Here is a 16588-nt window from a genome sequence, read left to right as displayed (position 1 = left end):
TGAACATTTTCTTTCCTACAAAAATCGACTCGTCTGAACGACCCGGCCTGGCGCGTCGCGACAAACCTTGTCGCATTCGCAGCGCTCGATAGTTCGACGAGCGAATACTAGACTGCGGATGTTTATTCAATTTTTAATTTTTCCAGGCAAATTTCGAGAAAGTGGGAACAAGTAAAATCTGATTTTCAGTGGTAGTAGCCTTTATACTGCTTTATCTCGGATGTGTCGGATGATTGCATAAGTTTGTACTGCACGGCGGAGTGTAAAAATAATTATATGGTCACCATTCTTTTCTAATTGTAAAAAGAATGGTCGCTATATAGTTGATTAATAAAGCTGTGTTCTTTAAAATTGAACCATTGGAATTTATTTTCAAATCGGTAAATAAGTAAAGATCGTGTTAAATTCTGTGGAGTTTTACATTCCAGCATTCTTTGAACATTTTTAGGAGCCACAAATGCATAAAGATCCGCAGTCTAGCCCGATACTGTCGTCCACGAGACAAGGAAACGGAAACAGTTGCATCGTGCCCATATGGAAATAGCAGAAAAAGCAGATTGAAAAACGAATTTATCCGGGGAACGTTGAAGATGGGAGAGTACGCAACACGAATCTCCACGGAGAGACCGTGGAAGAGAGCAGAGTTCGCGAAGAAAGAGAAGCGAGATGGAGAAAGATGAAGCAAGAGGGAGCAAGAGGGTGCAACAGGGGCCAACAGGGAGTTAGAGGGGAGGGATGGAAAAGGTAGGGAGAGAATGAAACGCAGGGGTTTACTGGAAGCGGGGGTGGAAAGGAAGGCGAATAGTCGACCCGATGACAGCAACTCTCTCAGTTGCTCGTCGGTTTCCGGACTGCGTGGACTGGCAGGTTAGTGAATCCAACTCTCGTTCATTCACCAGTTTCTCCTCGTTCCACTCTTGACCTCCTTCCATCCTTGGCAACCCTCTCTGTTTTCCTCTTTCTCTGTCTGCCTCGCCAACTCTGCGTGTCCTCTGGCTTCATTCATGCGACTGGTTCTTTGCTCGCTCGCGCCTTTTACTTTGCTCGTTGCCCGCACAATTTACACGCATTCACCACCCTCTATCGTGAACTCCACTTGTTTCTTGCGCGACTTTACAGCAACTTTTACCTTCTACCTCTTTTGTTATCTTGCTCACCTTCTTTTTTATCTGCCACTCGTTCCTCTATCGCGCGCGCGCTCCACCCAAAATCGAATTTCCTGGCGAAAACGTGCTCGCTCCAACAAAACTGAAACAACCATAACATTCGTTGGTTAATTCCGTGAACAATCGGAAGATACTAGAAATACTGGTTTGATCGTAGTTCTTTCTTGAAACGACACGCACGAAAGACAATCGCTTAAAGCGCGGCCTTTCCGCCGCGGAGTTGTCCATCTTCCCTCGGTGTTCCAACCTGTTACGGTGGAGGAAAACAAGACGGAAGAACAGCTGTCGGTCGTCTAGTCTCTGTACTCGGTACGGCGGAGTCTTGAAATCGTGTTATCGTTTCCCGAGGCTATTCATTCGCCAACTGATCTTAGGATGTAAAATTGCGATTCTCTACGAGTCGACGTCGGCACTGCGGACGTATGATTCGACGGGAATCCACCTGTTCTCGATAAGAGATTCGAAAAAACGTTGAACCGATCGAATGAATCAATGAACCGACGAATTGCAAAAATCTTACTGTACCGTGGAAACGGTACACCGGCGCGGCGCGACTATTCTCGACGTCCTGCGCCATATGGTTACCGAACAGTTTCCGAACGGCCGGAACTTTCGTCGAAGAAACGCAATTTCTATCGGGTTCGACGTCGTCGTTGAGAAGTCGTTCGACAAGAATCGGCATAACAGCGAGTTCGTCGTAAAATTCGGTTGTTCCAGGTGCCGTTCCAAGCTGTACGTTCCTAGCTACGTTCCAGGTCGTTCGGTATCGGAATCATCCCCTTGGTTCTCTCCCTCTCCGCTAGCTATTCCTATTCACCGTGAACTCTGCCGTCGATATATCTGATCACACGAATTCGGTGTTACTTTTTGTCGAGCAGAAAATGCACACCGTAGCCGTATGGACCGTTTTCGTGTTAGCGTTTTCGAGCAGTCCGTTGGCGACCGGTATACGATTCATCGATCCGATCTCGACACAGTCGGGAATTACCGGCGACGTCGGCGAGAAGTGTGTGCACCTGACCGAGCCGACGTGCGAGGAATTGAGGGCGATGTGGAGGTACACCAAACGACAGAGTAGTGCCGCGAACTTCAATATGAGGGAGTCCTATTCCGACGGAGCCGAGCCTTCTGTCAACTATCGAGGTAAGATCGGTTCTTCCGCCTAGCAATTTCTTATGGGATCATTTCGAATCGGACTGGATCTGAAATTTCAATTGTACGGTGAAAGATTAGCATGCGCGATACGTTGACATGATTCTCGCCGGTAGCTACACCGCGCCGCGACTCGGCCCAAAACGATCGAAACGATCCAAACGAAAGGAGCACCGGCGCGGCGCGTCGCGTGGCACGGCGCCGTATCGGAAAATTCTAATCGATATTTTGCCAAGACATTCGTCGCTGTCTTGGTTAAGGGGGTAGACTCGTTTCCAGGTTTGCAAGGGCGCGGGATGCGCCTTCTCGCTAGATCAATCTAGACCGCAGTCGCTCTCGATAGTCCTAATTTTTTACGTTTACGTGGCGTAATTTGCATTATCCGGTAGCATGGGACACTCACTTATCTTCAACAAAATGGTAATTGAAGAATACGAGCTCCCAGTTTAAGTTTTTTTATACAGTAAAATTTTTATTTCATAATAGAGGTGCTTTAGTAACGAAACATCATCGTCTGCATCGAAATTTGAATGAGTGTCCGGTGATTTATGAACAAATTACGCCGCCGAATAATGCAAATTACGTGTCTTGTCCGTGGGCAAAGCTACGCCCGACCCGAGTGGAGACGAGAGAACGTACAGGTGGTTCGCGGTCTCTATCGAATACCGAAACAAGGTACATCTGCGATTTTCTTCCAAGCCCTAGTAGCATTTATCGTGGTGTTTCGTTGGGCCTACGTCGCGGTATTGGTTGGCAAACGGTTCGAAATGTCGCCCTATTGTGCAGTTGGGCTAACAGCCATGGCTAAACTGCGTATCTTTATGCATTTCTGAAGAAATTGTTTGGGTAATCTATCTATCTATATAAATAAAAATCAAATGCTGTTCGTTGGTAAGCGCATCACTTGAGAACGGCTGGACCGATTTGTCTAATTCTTTTTTTAAAATGTTCGTATTAGTCCGAACTCGGTTATAGGATAAGAAAAATTGGAAAAGTATCATTATAAAATAGTAAAAGATTAGACAAATTCAAAGAATGTTATAATGTTGCTTTTAATGTAACAAACAAAGTTAAGGAATGAAATCAATTTTTATTTTATTCCTGCTTCAATGCAGAACATTCTTATTTTGCATAAAGATCCGCAGTGTAGTGATAGCCAACGTTGGGCCATCGTTATACTCGCTCGACGTGAGATGAGAGAAAAACGTGGGCGAATTGGAAGAATTACTTGTTGGCAGTTGGTGCGCGGAACCGCGCAGGAGGTAGCACTCCGATTTATGGGAAAGTGGTGCACAAAGTACCGGGCGAAACCAGATTGAGAAACGGAATGCGACATCTCCAGAGGTCGCACGGCAAATATCAACCGTATTACGGAGAGGTGAAGCCGTGGATGAGCCGACCCACTAATTTCCGCACAATGGGCAGTGCTTCTCAAGTGCCTCAGGCTGGCAGGTTCGAGCATTTGAAGAAGCTACTTCTCGCCGATCGTGCCCGTGAGCTACAGGTTAACATACTGTCATTATTATTCCGACTATTAGGGCTTGCAATCCCGCGTCATTTTTTGGGCCCACGTTTCTTAAACACGGGGTGCGAAATCCCACAAATTTTCCGGGACCGTGCGTGTAGCGAAAATTGCGCAAGATGAACTATTTCGATGTTGCATTCATACTAATTGTTCGACCTACAAGTGTAGAGGCTGAATACACTGTCTTTCAGCTCTTTTTATGTTCCCTAATTACTGTTGGGTCCTTCTTATAGAGTTTTTTGCGCTGATTCCGAATCTGTCCTTAATTTTTCTCCTACACGCACAGTTTTTGAGGAACATGGCTTTGAAAGAAAAACATATTTTTCAACTTTAAACAAATATTGTGATGTTATTATAAAAGATATTGAATTGTTCTTTGCAGCAAAAGATTCTGTAAACTTTCCCGAATACAGTGATATCCAATATTAATACATTATGATTGTTCAAACATGTTTAAACAATGATTAAAGACGGAGAGACACCACTTTTGCACCAATTGCTGAGGATCTTTTTCAATTTATCTCGAAAAATAAGGGTCCAGCGGAAAATCGAACTATACCACGCGATAGAGCAGACTTTTATCTTGAGAAACCACCCTTTCAAATCTGGAACGTCGACGTTGCCAGAAAGCAAAATATCTTCGCTCGACATGAGTTGCTGCCAGTGGCGCTTACCGCTAGAACAGGCGCAACATGTCGGGGGAAGATATTTTGCTTTCTGGTTAAAAAAAACGTCGACGTTCCAGATTTGAAAGGGTGGTTTCTCAAGATAAAAGTCTGCTCTATCGCGTGGTATAGTTCGATTTTCCGCTGGACCCTTATTTTTAGAGATAAATTGAAAAATATCCTCAAAAATTGGTGCAAAAGTGGTGTCACTCCGTCTTTAATCATTGTTTAAACATGTTTAAACAATCATAATGTATTAAAATCTTAATTCAATATCTCGTATTCAATATCTTTTATAATAACGTCACAATATTTGTTTAAATTTGAATAATATTTTTTTTCAAAGCCATGTTCCTCAAAAACCGTGCGTGTAGGAGGAAAATTAAGGACAGATTCGGAATCAGCGCAAAAAACTTTATAAAAAGGATCCAACAGTAATTAGGGAACAAATTTGGTGTTGGACAGTGATATTGAAATAAATCCCACAGCCGTGGGATTGAAAATGGCGCGGGATTGCAAAGCCTAATACGATTGTTTGAGTAAAACGCATGAGCCTCGACGCGCCACTCTCGAATCAACTAACAATCCTTTGGAAACGATTGTCTGAACTGAACGAACCGTTTAGAAGCAGCACAATGCCGAGGAAATGGCCGCTAAAACAACTGGTTACGAGTATACGACGGACGACGAAGATCAAGTACAACTGCACCAACATCGAAAACAATTGTTCAACCCGATATTGCAAATCGCGACGAAGCCGCACGACGAGCTTGGCCTATACGCGTACAATATGCCGAATATCGGGCCGACATGGTCGGTGAGTATACCTCCTCAATATTTTCCGCGTCATAATTAATCCTTCTTGTTTGAATTTTGCTCGAGCGCCGACAAACTAATGTTCCGTTCTTCTTTTAGAGAAGCGTACCGCAATCCCGCGAGTACGTGTTGCGTTAATTTTTCACTCGGACTAGCCCTCGATCCTTCGATTCGTGGAGTCGATATCGGAGAAGAACATGGAACTGGAAATGGAAATGAAAATGAAAATGGAAATGGAAACGGGGTCGACAAATTGACAAGATACGATACTTCTGGTACGTTCACGCAGCCGCAACCGCAGCATCTATCCTCTTTTCCGATCTCCGACACGGATCCATCGCTCACAGCATCCAACGATTCGGTTCGATTTTCGTTCAGCCGGAATTTTTCCTTCTCTCTTTGATTCATGTATTCGATTATCCGGCTGGAAAAAAAACGAGAAATCGTATTTTCTCGGAATCTTCGAATTCGCGCTCTGCTCGTCTTTCGTCGCGCGCTTAGAACTTTGAATCGTCGTTTTCGTATTCGCGTTCAACCTGGTAGAAACGTAGCTGCGCAGGGCCGTGCTATGATATGAATTTTCTACATTGGTCCATGTTATTCCGATATGGATGTTTTATGATTTATGAGAAACATTTGTGCCCATCATTATCTTGTTTCGAGATAATTAACACTGGATCTACCACAATGGGGTTCAAAAAACTTGCTCCCGATTTGTCCTTTTAGAAATATTAAAATTATAGATGGGTCATTCCATGCCAAATCGATCACTTTTTGCAGGCATCATCGTCGATTTTGTTCTAAATGAAATATGTTGTAGTCTATGTGAAATTAGGGGGGGTTTAAGTCATCATTTTGCCGGTTTCGAATTTTTTTAGAAATGGCAGGCAATTGAAAACTTGGAAGGCCTGCCATTTCTAAAAGAATTCGAAACCGGCAGAATGATGACTTAAACCCCCCCCCCCCCCTAATTTCACATGGACTACAACATATTTCATGTAGAACAAAATCGACGATGGTGCCTGCAAAAAGTGATCGATTTGGCATGGAATGACCCAGATATGTTTTCCTGAGAAATTGTTTTAGTGAACTTCTCTATTGAAGTACATACTTGAACACAACTGGTACGAAATCTAGATGAACGCAATTTTGTCACTATTAGAAGGCAAAGTAACGATTCATTGTTCACAATATCGGGAAAATTGCATTGCGAATTAATTGAATTTAAAATAATATGGTGCGAAATAACTGATAAACCCATTTTCACAATTATGGGCACATTTAAGGGACGGCATTTTCGAAGACTTGCGTCATACTGAGAAAATCAATCGCACGGCTCTGGCTTTGCTCAAGGTATTCTTCCAGGTTACTCGCGGTCCTGTTTACTCTTCGTTCGTACCTCGATTTCGTTTGTTTCAAGATGAAACACTCGAACAGATAACTCTTAACAACTGTAACAAAGGCGGAGTTAAGCTATCGATACTGGCATCAAACTGAGGGATCGCATTATATAGATCGTATAAACTTCTAAACGATGCGCCCTGATTTTCACCGTCTCGTTTCGACTTGGACAATAAAATAGAAAGACTAATATTTTGAAAATTTTGACAATACATATATATATATAAATACATATTATATATATATTTACATGTATATACATGTGTACACATGTGTATATATTTAATTAAGATAAGAGACTACAAAGCATAATCAATGGAACTATACGAATGACAATAATTAATCTTAAGGAAGATTTTTCGTCACCATAGATACGTGCAATCGACGCGGTTACGTTCAAAGGACAGCTATTACGGTAATAGCGATTGAATCAATTATATCTGCATAAACTGCAGATAGAATATGTTGAGAAGGAGAGACCTATACCTATGTTTGGGAAAAAAGAAATTTCCTGTTTTCTCGTATCGATCGCACGTACGAGCAATTTTAATTCGACCCTTAGGCATTCGATCGATTTCCTCTCGCTTTCGACAAAGTAACCGGCAACATTTTAACCGTATCCTGTAGCCTTTAGTCTGGAATCTTCAGCCAAAATTGATACGTATCCACGTCTCCCGATGCTCTGCAAAAGTTCAAAGGAAAAACGATAACGAACGCTATATGAAATTCCACAACAACGATAGAAGCTTAAGGGTCAATTTTATTATACAGGGTGTAAATATCTCCTTCATTTTTCGTGACATAACAAATGTTTCGAATGCAGTGTAAATGGTATCGCAAGGTGAATGCTTTGCAAATGTTATTTTCTCTCGAGGTCTTTTCTTCCGGAGTTTCCAAACTATAATTACAAGAAAACAAAATATCGATGACCTTAAAAAACTCCGGAAGAAATGACCTTGAGAAAAAAATAACAATTGCGAAACGTTCACCTTGCGATACGGTTTACAATCGTTATGTCATTACGAATAAAGGAGACATTTAGGTGGACCACCCTATATACGATATGATATGATATATTATATACGCGTAAAAACGATAAATGTAACGTTTCTCGAAATCGTATCGCAAAAAGATTCAATAGGTTAAACATACAGAATATTTGTGTGGCTTGAACCATATCTCGTGCTGAGAATTAACCTCTTTCGGCTATTACAACGCGTACAAAATGACAAATTTACGAAACAATTAATACAGACGGAAAATGATTTGAAACCGTAACAAGTGGATTTAACTCCTTGCCCTACAATTTATTTTACGGTTTCAGTGATTGCGGTGATGATTCCCTAAAAAATGAGAAAATTTATATCTATTGTATGCCTGCATGTTCTCCAATAACTTTAATATATACATTAACGAAACCAAAATAGAATTTCATCTCGGTTTAAAGGAAATTAATAACATATACATATTTATTAGACTCTGTTCAGAATGTTCATCACGAGTCTGACACGATATTGTAGGGCAAGGGGTTAATATACCTGGTGGCAAATATACTTTACATAAATACGTGCATACATATATACACGAACACACATCTATATGAACGCGACACTCGTAACTATCGTTATTATTGTGTATCGCACAGATTCAGTTATGGCGAATCGACACTCCTGGTCGAAGATTCTTCGATCGAAGAATCGGTGCCTAATATCCGAAACTAGAGACTGCTTGTACATTATTAAGACAAAGTTTCCGAATATTTGTATTTGATTTCGAATGTTTTTTGTAAAAATATTCTATTTTTCAAATGTGTACAAATACGCGCAATATATACAATGTATACTATACGGTTGTATATGTACGTGTACGTGTTGCGTGTATATGTACAAACAATACATACAAATATGTGTGCGTATATATACAAAAAAACTATTACATGGAAAAATATATCCTGGACAATATTAGAGATAGAGAGACTCTATGTAAACCAGAATGGAAACTATAGCTTAAGGGACAGAAGGTACTATGGGTCGAACAATCGGAAATTATACTAGATAGACGCATAATACGTATATTGTTTCATAGGTAAACGTCGAAACTGTATTCTTGTACGTTTTATGAACCGCTTTATCCGGTTCGGAACACCGTCTGATTATTTTTGACGATTCTGTTCGAAGTTTGGAGTAGGACCCTCGTACCTTTATGAACTTCAACCAATAATTTATAGAGACTATAGATAAGCGAAATCCGTTCTTCCGCAGAATTCCGCATATTTCTCGTTTTATCTGTGTTTCAAAATGTAATCGAACGAGAACAAATTTTGTCGACGCGTTTATCGATTATACACTTCTTTATTCGACTTTTCTGCGCGTAGCATTGCCGAAAGATCTCTTTTCCTGACAACTGATTAACCAAAGAATTATTATATATACGTATAATTTCTATATAAATAATCGCTCTGGACAATAATAAGATTACTCTTATTAGCTGTAAGACTTTACCGACATTGGTAATACTATTAGTATTAGTGCTATCGAAACGCCTGTGTATATTTAACAAAAAAAAAGAAAAGAAAACACAAAAACTACAAATAAAGAAGAAGACTCTCGACGGAGCAAATGATAAAATACAAGGAAACCGAGCTGCTGCTAACGAAAAGCCTATTACCCTTATACTTGTAAACGTGAAATTTATGGCTAAAATATTTATCGCATCTCGACGTGTAAACGGTAAATCACTGTAAAAAAAATATTTCAAATAAAACATTTACTTTCAATTTATCGGGAAACGAATTTCCAGCTTTCTTTCTCGACAATCTTCGGAATCCTCACCAGTCTCTTCTCTAACATAAGTCTAAACTCTAAACTCGTTATATTTACTCAATAACTCTTTAAACGCACCGTCGAGATCAATTGAAGGTTTATTTGGTTCTGTTTTTACAAAAGCAATTCGTGACAATTCGTTGATAGTAATCTACATTATCGACATCTGGGACAACATAAGAATCCACATTCCACATTATCGACATCGGTCCCATATCGTCTTCTGCTACATATCGTTTGTGGCGCTACGTATTATAAATATGTAGGTTATGTTTCTAACCTCATTTCAAGTAGAAAACCATATTATGTATGTACACTGATGTACACTCGTTGTTTACATTACAACTACGAATTCTGTTGAATTGGGGAGGCAAGATCTACGTGTAATATTTCTCGGAGAAAGGAAAGAAAAATGGTGTTTTTGAACGTAGTGTACAGTGCTTTCCGGCCTCTTGGACGGAGTTCAACGAAACTCGAATCAATCGGAAAAACGTTAAATCTAACGTTAACGCAAACACGAACGGCATGGACTAGTCGTAGACCGGTCGCAATTGTTAACGAAGATGAACTGTTCGATAACGAAGACACTACCAGAGAATTACCTCTCCGTAGAAGACCTCCTCGAGCGAAGTCAACGCGGAAAAAGTCGGAGGAACAAACGGAGGAAACTCCGCCGGAGAAAAATAAAAGATTCACCGTGTTCGAGCACAACGATTCAACTATAACGTAGGTGATCCACCGATCGATCGAGCGTTGTGCTGTTCGACGAGTAAAATTTGTTTTGTTTTCGGCATAGATCTCTCCTGACGAAACTGAAATCGCGAAAGAGACGGGAAAAGAACGACAAAGTCATTCTAGAAGGGTACAGATTAATTAAAGACGCGCTCGATGCTGGCGCGCAGTTGGACACGATTCTTTTCAACAACTACAACGAAATCGACAAATTGAATCATCCCATTCCCGACGATGTGAAACTGTACAAAGTACCGTACAAAACTATTCAAATGTGGTCTTCTTTAACCAGCCCTCCCGGAGTCATGGGTAATGACGCAAGCCATGCACGATACAATACAACGCAATGTATATTGACATCAACTTTCATTCTCTTGTACAGGAATTTTCACGACACCCGTCATAGAGAAAATCACTGCTACCACAGATTCCTTGCCCCTAACTATTATCTGCGACAACGTGAGGGAACCAGGAAATTTGGGATCGATCATGAGGGCTGCTGCGGCTGTAGGCTGTGAAAAATTGATATTATTAAAAGGTATAGTTTATTTACGTGATATGCTGCGCACGAAATTTATTACATTTGTTATATTGTTCCTTTCAGGTTGCGTGGATCTGTGGGAGCCAAAAGTTCTCCGAACCGCATGCGGTGCTCACTTTCGATTGCCTGTTCATGCATTTCCATTATGGGAAGATGTTCCTTCGTTAATAAGCGCGGATTCAAACATTTTCATAGCTGACAGTAATTTCGGAGACGAATTCGTATCAAGGTACAACACCGATACGCTTCAACCCACTATAGGAATATTCGACGTCGATCCGGAGCAGCTCAAATTAAACCAAAGTATCGTATCTGAGCCAAAATCACCGCTCAACAGAAAAGCTATGGCAGAACTTTTGTTGAAACTACCTATCGTACCGTACTACACTATGGATTATACGAAACAAGAAATTGTGCTGGTCCTAAGCGGAGAAACCGAAGGTTTGAGTATCGACTCGTACAAGTTATTGAACGAGAGGAAAGCTATTCGTATCAATATACCTTTGGTAAACGGAGTGGACAGTTTGAACACGGGGGTCGCCCTTGGCATCGTTACGTTCGAGATGAAGAGGCAATTTATAAAAAGGCAAAACGAATTGTAATAAAATGTTCAATTCGATCTACGTTCACTGTGATAAACAGCGGATTTGATGCATTTATAACAGAAATGAGTAGGTGTAATTGATAACCTATCATTTCCAACCTATATTAACCGTATTAAAAATGAAAATAAATTTCTATGTCACTCCAGTTAGTCGGAACTCGGGTAGAAAATGTTTATTACGCATAGAAATCCACTGTCCAGCGATAAAATAATTTACCGTTTTCCTCGATCGTCTCGTCAATGTTTCCTCCAAGTACGGTACCTTAATTTTCATTAGCGACGACTGGTTGAGCAGCAGCTGGTCGGACTGTCGAATTTCGACAACGTTTATTAAGTTTGTCGGATCTCAATCATTCAATAGTTTGGCAAAACTTACTTGAACAAGTCTGAGGCTGGAATTTGATATCGTCGATAGCGAAACCACCGTTGCTGGCGCTTCCTCGTAGTATAAGATGATACGGTACACGCGCGTCTATCGTGACTTGTGCGGCCGTCCATACGGGTCGCGGGTTGTTGAACCCTTTTGCGGTCAATGACCATAGCTGAAACAAGACAGAAGAAAAAGAAAAAGTCTCCCGAGCCTATCGGTGAGAACGAATCGATCGTTCGACGTATTATCGATTCTTGTTCTTACAGTTTGCTCCTGACTTCCAGTATCTTCTTGAACGCCTTGTTCTTCTTCGGCGTTCATCTTGATGATCTGCAACGTGGTGGACTCCTCGACTCCAAACGCGGCGAACCAAAAAGTAAAGCAAACTGATTCTTCGTCCGGCGACGTCTGTATAACCGGCGACCGCAGTCTTACATCCGTCGATTTCTGATTCGTCGTGAAGATATCGAAAAAGACAAAGTCACCGGACGCTCCGAAAGTCTTGTCCAGTAATTGAGCCGGTCGATGAGCGAGAAAAGCACGCTGCCAAGTGACGGCGCGTTCGTTGTCCGACGAAGTAATATTTTCCCAGCCGCACAATCCTTTCTCGAAGCTACAGTCTTCCGGTCTGGCCGCCGCGCTTGCCGGTTTCACTGCGAAAAGGTGCGAACACTAATTGTAAGAGAGTAATGTCAAAAACACTGCAATAACTCCTGAACTATTAGATTCTACAGAATGGAAACTTCGATTTGCAGCCGCCATGACACAATATTTTTCCTTTTACAAAAGATGATTAAAATCTATTACAAGATATGTAAAGAATAAAAAGTAGAAAATAAAAGAACTTTCTAAAAACCACGCTTATATTAAATTGCACTAAAAAGGAGAAAATAATTTTTTTAGACACTAGCGACAATAAATAAAAGCGTGGAGCGTTAAACTATATTGACGCAATCTTCGTTGGCGCTCCACGCTTTTATTTATTGTAGCTAATGTCTAAAAAAGTTATTTTCTCCTTTTTGGTGCAATTTAATATAAGCGTGGTTTTTAAAAAGTTTTTTTATATATATTTTATTTTACCTGTACATTTGCCGGTGTAAAAGGAAATATCATCGATGCCTATGCTGCCGCTGGCTCGATTGGGACCCCAAGTGCCCTCGAACACAACGTTAAAGTCTTTCTTCTCGGCTACGCCGACTTGCGCGTAACTCCACGTTGGTCCTTGATTATTGTAAAGCTGCCAAACTGGCCTGGACTCGGTGGAAGATTCTCCGGTTGTCTGTATCGATACTCGAAGCACTCCTTAAAACGTTGGAGGACTCGTTATAGCCGCGCGATATCAACGATTACGCGAATATACGAACCTAGGCTCGGTCCAGTAGAGTCGATGAATGATTCAAACATCAAGTACCAAAAAGTGATGCAAACTGGCTCCTCGCTGCCTTTCATCTCACGACTAACCAGCTGGGCTGTCCCGCCTCCGGACGACCGAGGTCCTCCACGCGGACGTCCCAGGCCAAGGAAAAATTCATTTCTCCGGTTGATGGTGTACCCATTGCTGTACGGTTTCCGCTGATTCCTCGGACCGAGCACTTGGAACGACACCCTTTCCCATTCGACGCGATCAGGATCTCTGGAGTTGATCCACTCGCACTCGTCGGCTTCGAAGCTGCAGTCTCGGGGCGTTGGTGCGGCGACTGGAGGCGTAACTGTCGCAAACAATAACATATAACCAGACTGCGGATCTTTATGTGAAGAAATAGAAACTAAATTAAATGTTATTTCTTGCTTTAATGATTTTAAAAGAGGAAAAATCATGTATTGACATCTTCAATTTTTGAAATTTTTTAACAATCTCGAATATCATCTACTCAATTTTTCTATATGAATACATAAAGATCCGCAGTCTACATAGAATTTGTCATTCTTGAAATTGATTTGCGAAAGGGTGATACTGATTTGCACGAGGTTGAATTTGACTTGGAAAAGGGTGAATTAAAGATCGCAAGAGGAGATCAAACAGGTGAAAGATGAGACCGTCCCCTACCCGGACAAGATCCCTGGGCGAAGGAGATTTCGTCGATGGCGATGTCTCCCATTCCAGTGTTCCCCACCGAAGCCTCGAACACCAGCTGAAAATCGTCCAAGGAGCTAACGGTGATTTCAGCGACGAACCAAGTGTTTCCAGCGTGGCCGTTCAACGCCCAAATCTCTCGAAGGGGTGCGTCCATGCTACGAAAATGTCGCACAAACAGCCTTAAGCTGCCGATCCCAGCACCAAACATGTGGAACCAAAAGTGTAGACACATTGGCGCGTCGGCATTTGGTGCTGGGAAGCTGGTGCTGAGAAGTCTGGCTCTGTCTCCTGGTCTACGTGGAAACGATGAGTCTATGTACGCGTATCCTCCGGCTGTTGAACGATCGCTGGAACTGTCCATGGCTGGTCCGGTCGTTGGGTTACCGCTTCCTCGACTCTTAAAAGTTTGTGATCATCGTCAACGTCTTTGCAATTTCTCGAGAGATCATGTAATAATTCTCAGCCAGAGATAAACCTTCCAAACAACCTACGATCGTCCAATCGAAGTCATCCTCCGCGTCGTTGCTCCAATCGCAAAATCCGCCCGCAAAGTTGCAGAACCCGACGCAAGATGTACCGGGTTGCAAATCTATGTCGTCCACGGCTGCGTATCCTCTGTACAAGCGAGCTGGATCGGTAGGATCTACCGGAATGCCCTCGATGACCACCTGCATCGTCGTACGTACGATTACGATTACGATTACGAATACGAATATCCTAGAAAATTACCGAATGTAACTCGGGATAGGTGTAGAGTATTTGTGCCTGCTGCCAAACACCGAGGGTGTAGTATTGGCCGTTCCAAATGACACGCTCGCTCAACGGTTGGACGAAGTAAGGTTTGCAGGAGGGTACTGACGTCCCGTTGTCGTTACCGGATGCGATCCCCGTCTCCGTTTCCTCCTTCTTGATTGAAAACTCGTCCGTTCCCGCGTGAATCAACACCCTCAGACCGGCTATGCTCAGACCATCCAACGCGTATTTGAACATAATGCATGTGCCGGCTACTCCGGTACTCCCTAATTGAGGACTGTGCAGTAATCCTCCAAACGTTTTCGCCTTGCCGTCCTTCGACGGCGGTAGCTCGGAGCTCTCCAAAAAGGCGTACCTATGAAAGGCGTGTCGATGAAAATCGTGAATGGATTATGTTGTAGTCCATGCGAAATTAGGGTGGGTTTAAGTCATCATTTTGCCGGTTTAGAATTTCTTTAAAAATTACAGGCCTTCGACGTTTGCAATTTTTGCCCATTTTGGCGAAAACGGGCCTCACTTACTTTGGAAAGGATCGGGCTGTTACAAAATAATTTTTTCAACCTCGATAATTAACTTTAGTGATTTAGTGACTTGAGTGATTTAAATATTGAAAAAATACGGTCATATTCCCGGGAGTTGTCCCTTCAAACTGAGCCCTTGAAAAGGATGGAAAAGGACGCGTACCCTCGTTTCAGGTAGGCGAGACGCGCTCCGCTATTATGATCAGCAAAAAGGAATTTGTTTACATTTTCCGACGTCGTAAAGTTAATTATCGAGGTTGAAAAAAATATTTTATAATAGCCCAATCTTTCGCCTGGACTACAAAGATATATTTCATTCAGAAGAAAATCGTCGATGGTTTTTCCCTGGTAAGAAATACGTTCCGTTACCCTCCTTCCATGGTTCCGGTGGTGTAATCGCTCGGTGGTCCACCCATCCAATTGGTGCCCATGCCGGTCCCAGCCCTCCAATTCAACGCGCCATCTCCGTTTCGCCACTCGCAAAGCGTTTGCGTCGGAAAAGCGTTGAAGTCGCAAAACACTTCATCTATGGATGCGGTAGACGTTGTCGCGCCCGTTGGAGGACACCTGTAACGTGTAATCTGTTACCTTTACGATATCGAGCATCTACCGATCAAAAAGCTCACCTCTGCGTCGATGGATCTCTTTGGGCGATCGTAGGCGGCCCGAGTGGATTCCGCGAAGAAATCGACGTGGTCGAAGGAGTAGAACTCTGACCGTAGAATATATCCGGTCTGACCGGCCACTGTCTAGGCTCTATGCGTTCCACTTCGTCCAAAGGTTCGCGTTCACGTTCGCGATCGATCGAATTGAACGGAGCGTGCGTCGCATTGAAAACATTAATAAAATCTGGAAAATCGATCGAATCTTTAGCCTGATCGTTCCCAACGGTCGGAGTCCCGTTTGGCCCAAAATTCTCGTCCGCGGCTCCCACCAGATCTACTTGCTCGCCGAATGTCGGGTTCACGGGATACCATGGGCTCGCGCACGATATCCAAGCGTGGGTCAAACAGTAAAAAGTCAGCAGTGTTGACCACATTTTTCGTGAATTTATTAAAAATATTTGAGATCGATGCAGCTTAAAACACATTCAGAATTCTTTCGACAAATTAAAGACTAGTATCGGTGTCGTGCGACGAGAGACAAATTTGAAACGCGCGGCTGTCCGATATTCGTCCAACTAAATCGAACAGACCGAACGGATTTCTAGAGGTGTAGGTATGCGCGCGATGAAATAAAACGTGCATTCCGTAGTTCCGGTCTTCGTTTCCTGTCGTTACGCACTCGAGCCTGGTGTCTGATGTGCGTGTACTATGTATTTACATACACCAAACCAGGCCCAGGCGGTTCGATAACACCGGATCGCCGAACAATTCCATGCAGACCGTCGATTCTAATAATATGATTATTCGATGTCCTTCCAGCTTCTTGTTCGGCGCACGC

The 16588-nt window shown here is 42.5% G+C and overlaps 3 protein-coding genes across 3 annotated transcripts; 2 read left to right on the top strand and 1 right to left on the bottom strand.

The window, feature by feature from the left end:
* Positions 1-726: 726 nt before the first annotated feature.
* LOC143214907 (uncharacterized) lies at positions 727-9505 on the top strand. Its single transcript, XM_076436458.1, has 5 exons — positions 727-867; positions 2045-2309; positions 3557-3822; positions 5134-5325; positions 5424-9505. The coding sequence occupies exons 1-5, from the start codon at positions 814-816 to the stop codon at positions 5460-5462; spliced, it is 816 nt and encodes a 271-aa protein (XP_076292573.1). The 5' UTR covers positions 727-813; the 3' UTR covers positions 5463-9505.
* Positions 9506-9809: 304 nt separating this feature from the next.
* LOC143214900 (rRNA methyltransferase 3, mitochondrial) lies at positions 9810-11422 on the top strand. The gene is made up of 4 exons (XM_076436447.1): positions 9810-10273; positions 10344-10588; positions 10662-10817; positions 10884-11422. The coding sequence occupies exons 1-4, from the start codon at positions 9960-9962 to the stop codon at positions 11420-11422; spliced, it is 1254 nt and encodes a 417-aa protein (XP_076292562.1). The 5' UTR covers positions 9810-9959.
* A 137-nt stretch (positions 11423-11559) lies between these two features.
* Positions 11560-16235, bottom strand: LOC143214878 (MAM and LDL-receptor class A domain-containing protein 1). Its single transcript, XM_076436405.1, has 10 exons — positions 15772-16235; positions 15515-15712; positions 14601-14979; positions 14363-14539; positions 13842-14268; positions 13159-13503; positions 12875-13096; positions 12059-12447; positions 11801-11966; positions 11560-11731 (listed from the first exon to the last, which is right to left on the bottom strand). Exons 1-10 carry the CDS (start codon positions 16233-16235, stop codon positions 11688-11690), a joined length of 2811 nt encoding a protein of 936 aa, XP_076292520.1. The 3' UTR covers positions 11560-11687.
* Between the last annotated feature and the right edge of the window lie 353 nt (positions 16236-16588).

Source organism: Lasioglossum baleicum, chromosome 13 (assembly GCF_051020765.1).
Source record: "Lasioglossum baleicum chromosome 13, iyLasBale1, whole genome shotgun sequence".
Classification (NCBI taxonomy): Eukaryota; Metazoa; Arthropoda; class Insecta; order Hymenoptera; family Halictidae; genus Lasioglossum; species Lasioglossum baleicum.
The sequence above is the reverse complement of the archived record's forward strand: the minus strand, read 5'-3'. Positions and strand labels throughout refer to the sequence as shown.

What these genes read in the sequence shown, in the direction of transcription:
- LOC143214878 (XM_076436405.1), bottom strand. Translation starts at nt 16,235, where the DNA reads ATGTGTTTTAAGCTGCATCGATCTCAAATATTTTTAATAAATTCACGA. An exon ending in CCTATCCCGAGTTACATTCG is followed by an intron (nt 14,540 to 14,600) that starts GTAATTTTCTAG and finishes ACGACGATGCAG; the next exon opens with GTGGTCATCGAGGGCATTCC. An exon ending in CTGGAAGTCAGGAGCAAACT is followed by an intron (nt 11,967 to 12,058) that starts GTAAGAACAAGA and finishes GTCTTGTTTCAG; the next exon opens with CTATGGTCATTGACCGCAAA.
- LOC143214907 (XM_076436458.1), top strand. Translation starts at nt 814, where the DNA reads ATGACAGCAACTCTCTCAGTTGCTCGTCGGTTTCCGGACTGCGTGGAC. An exon ending in ATCGTGCCCGTGAGCTACAG is followed by an intron (nt 3,823 to 5,133) that starts GTTAACATACTG and finishes CGAACCGTTTAG; the next exon opens with AAGCAGCACAATGCCGAGGA. An exon ending in ATATCGGGCCGACATGGTCG is followed by an intron (nt 5,326 to 5,423) that starts GTGAGTATACCT and finishes TTCTTCTTTTAG; the next exon opens with AGAAGCGTACCGCAATCCCG.
- LOC143214900 (XM_076436447.1), top strand. Translation starts at nt 9,960, where the DNA reads ATGGTGTTTTTGAACGTAGTGTACAGTGCTTTCCGGCCTCTTGGACGG. An exon ending in CACAACGATTCAACTATAAC is followed by an intron (nt 10,274 to 10,343) that starts GTAGGTGATCCA and finishes TTTTCGGCATAG; the next exon opens with ATCTCTCCTGACGAAACTGA. An exon ending in CAGCCCTCCCGGAGTCATGG is followed by an intron (nt 10,589 to 10,661) that starts GTAATGACGCAA and finishes TCTCTTGTACAG; the next exon opens with GAATTTTCACGACACCCGTC.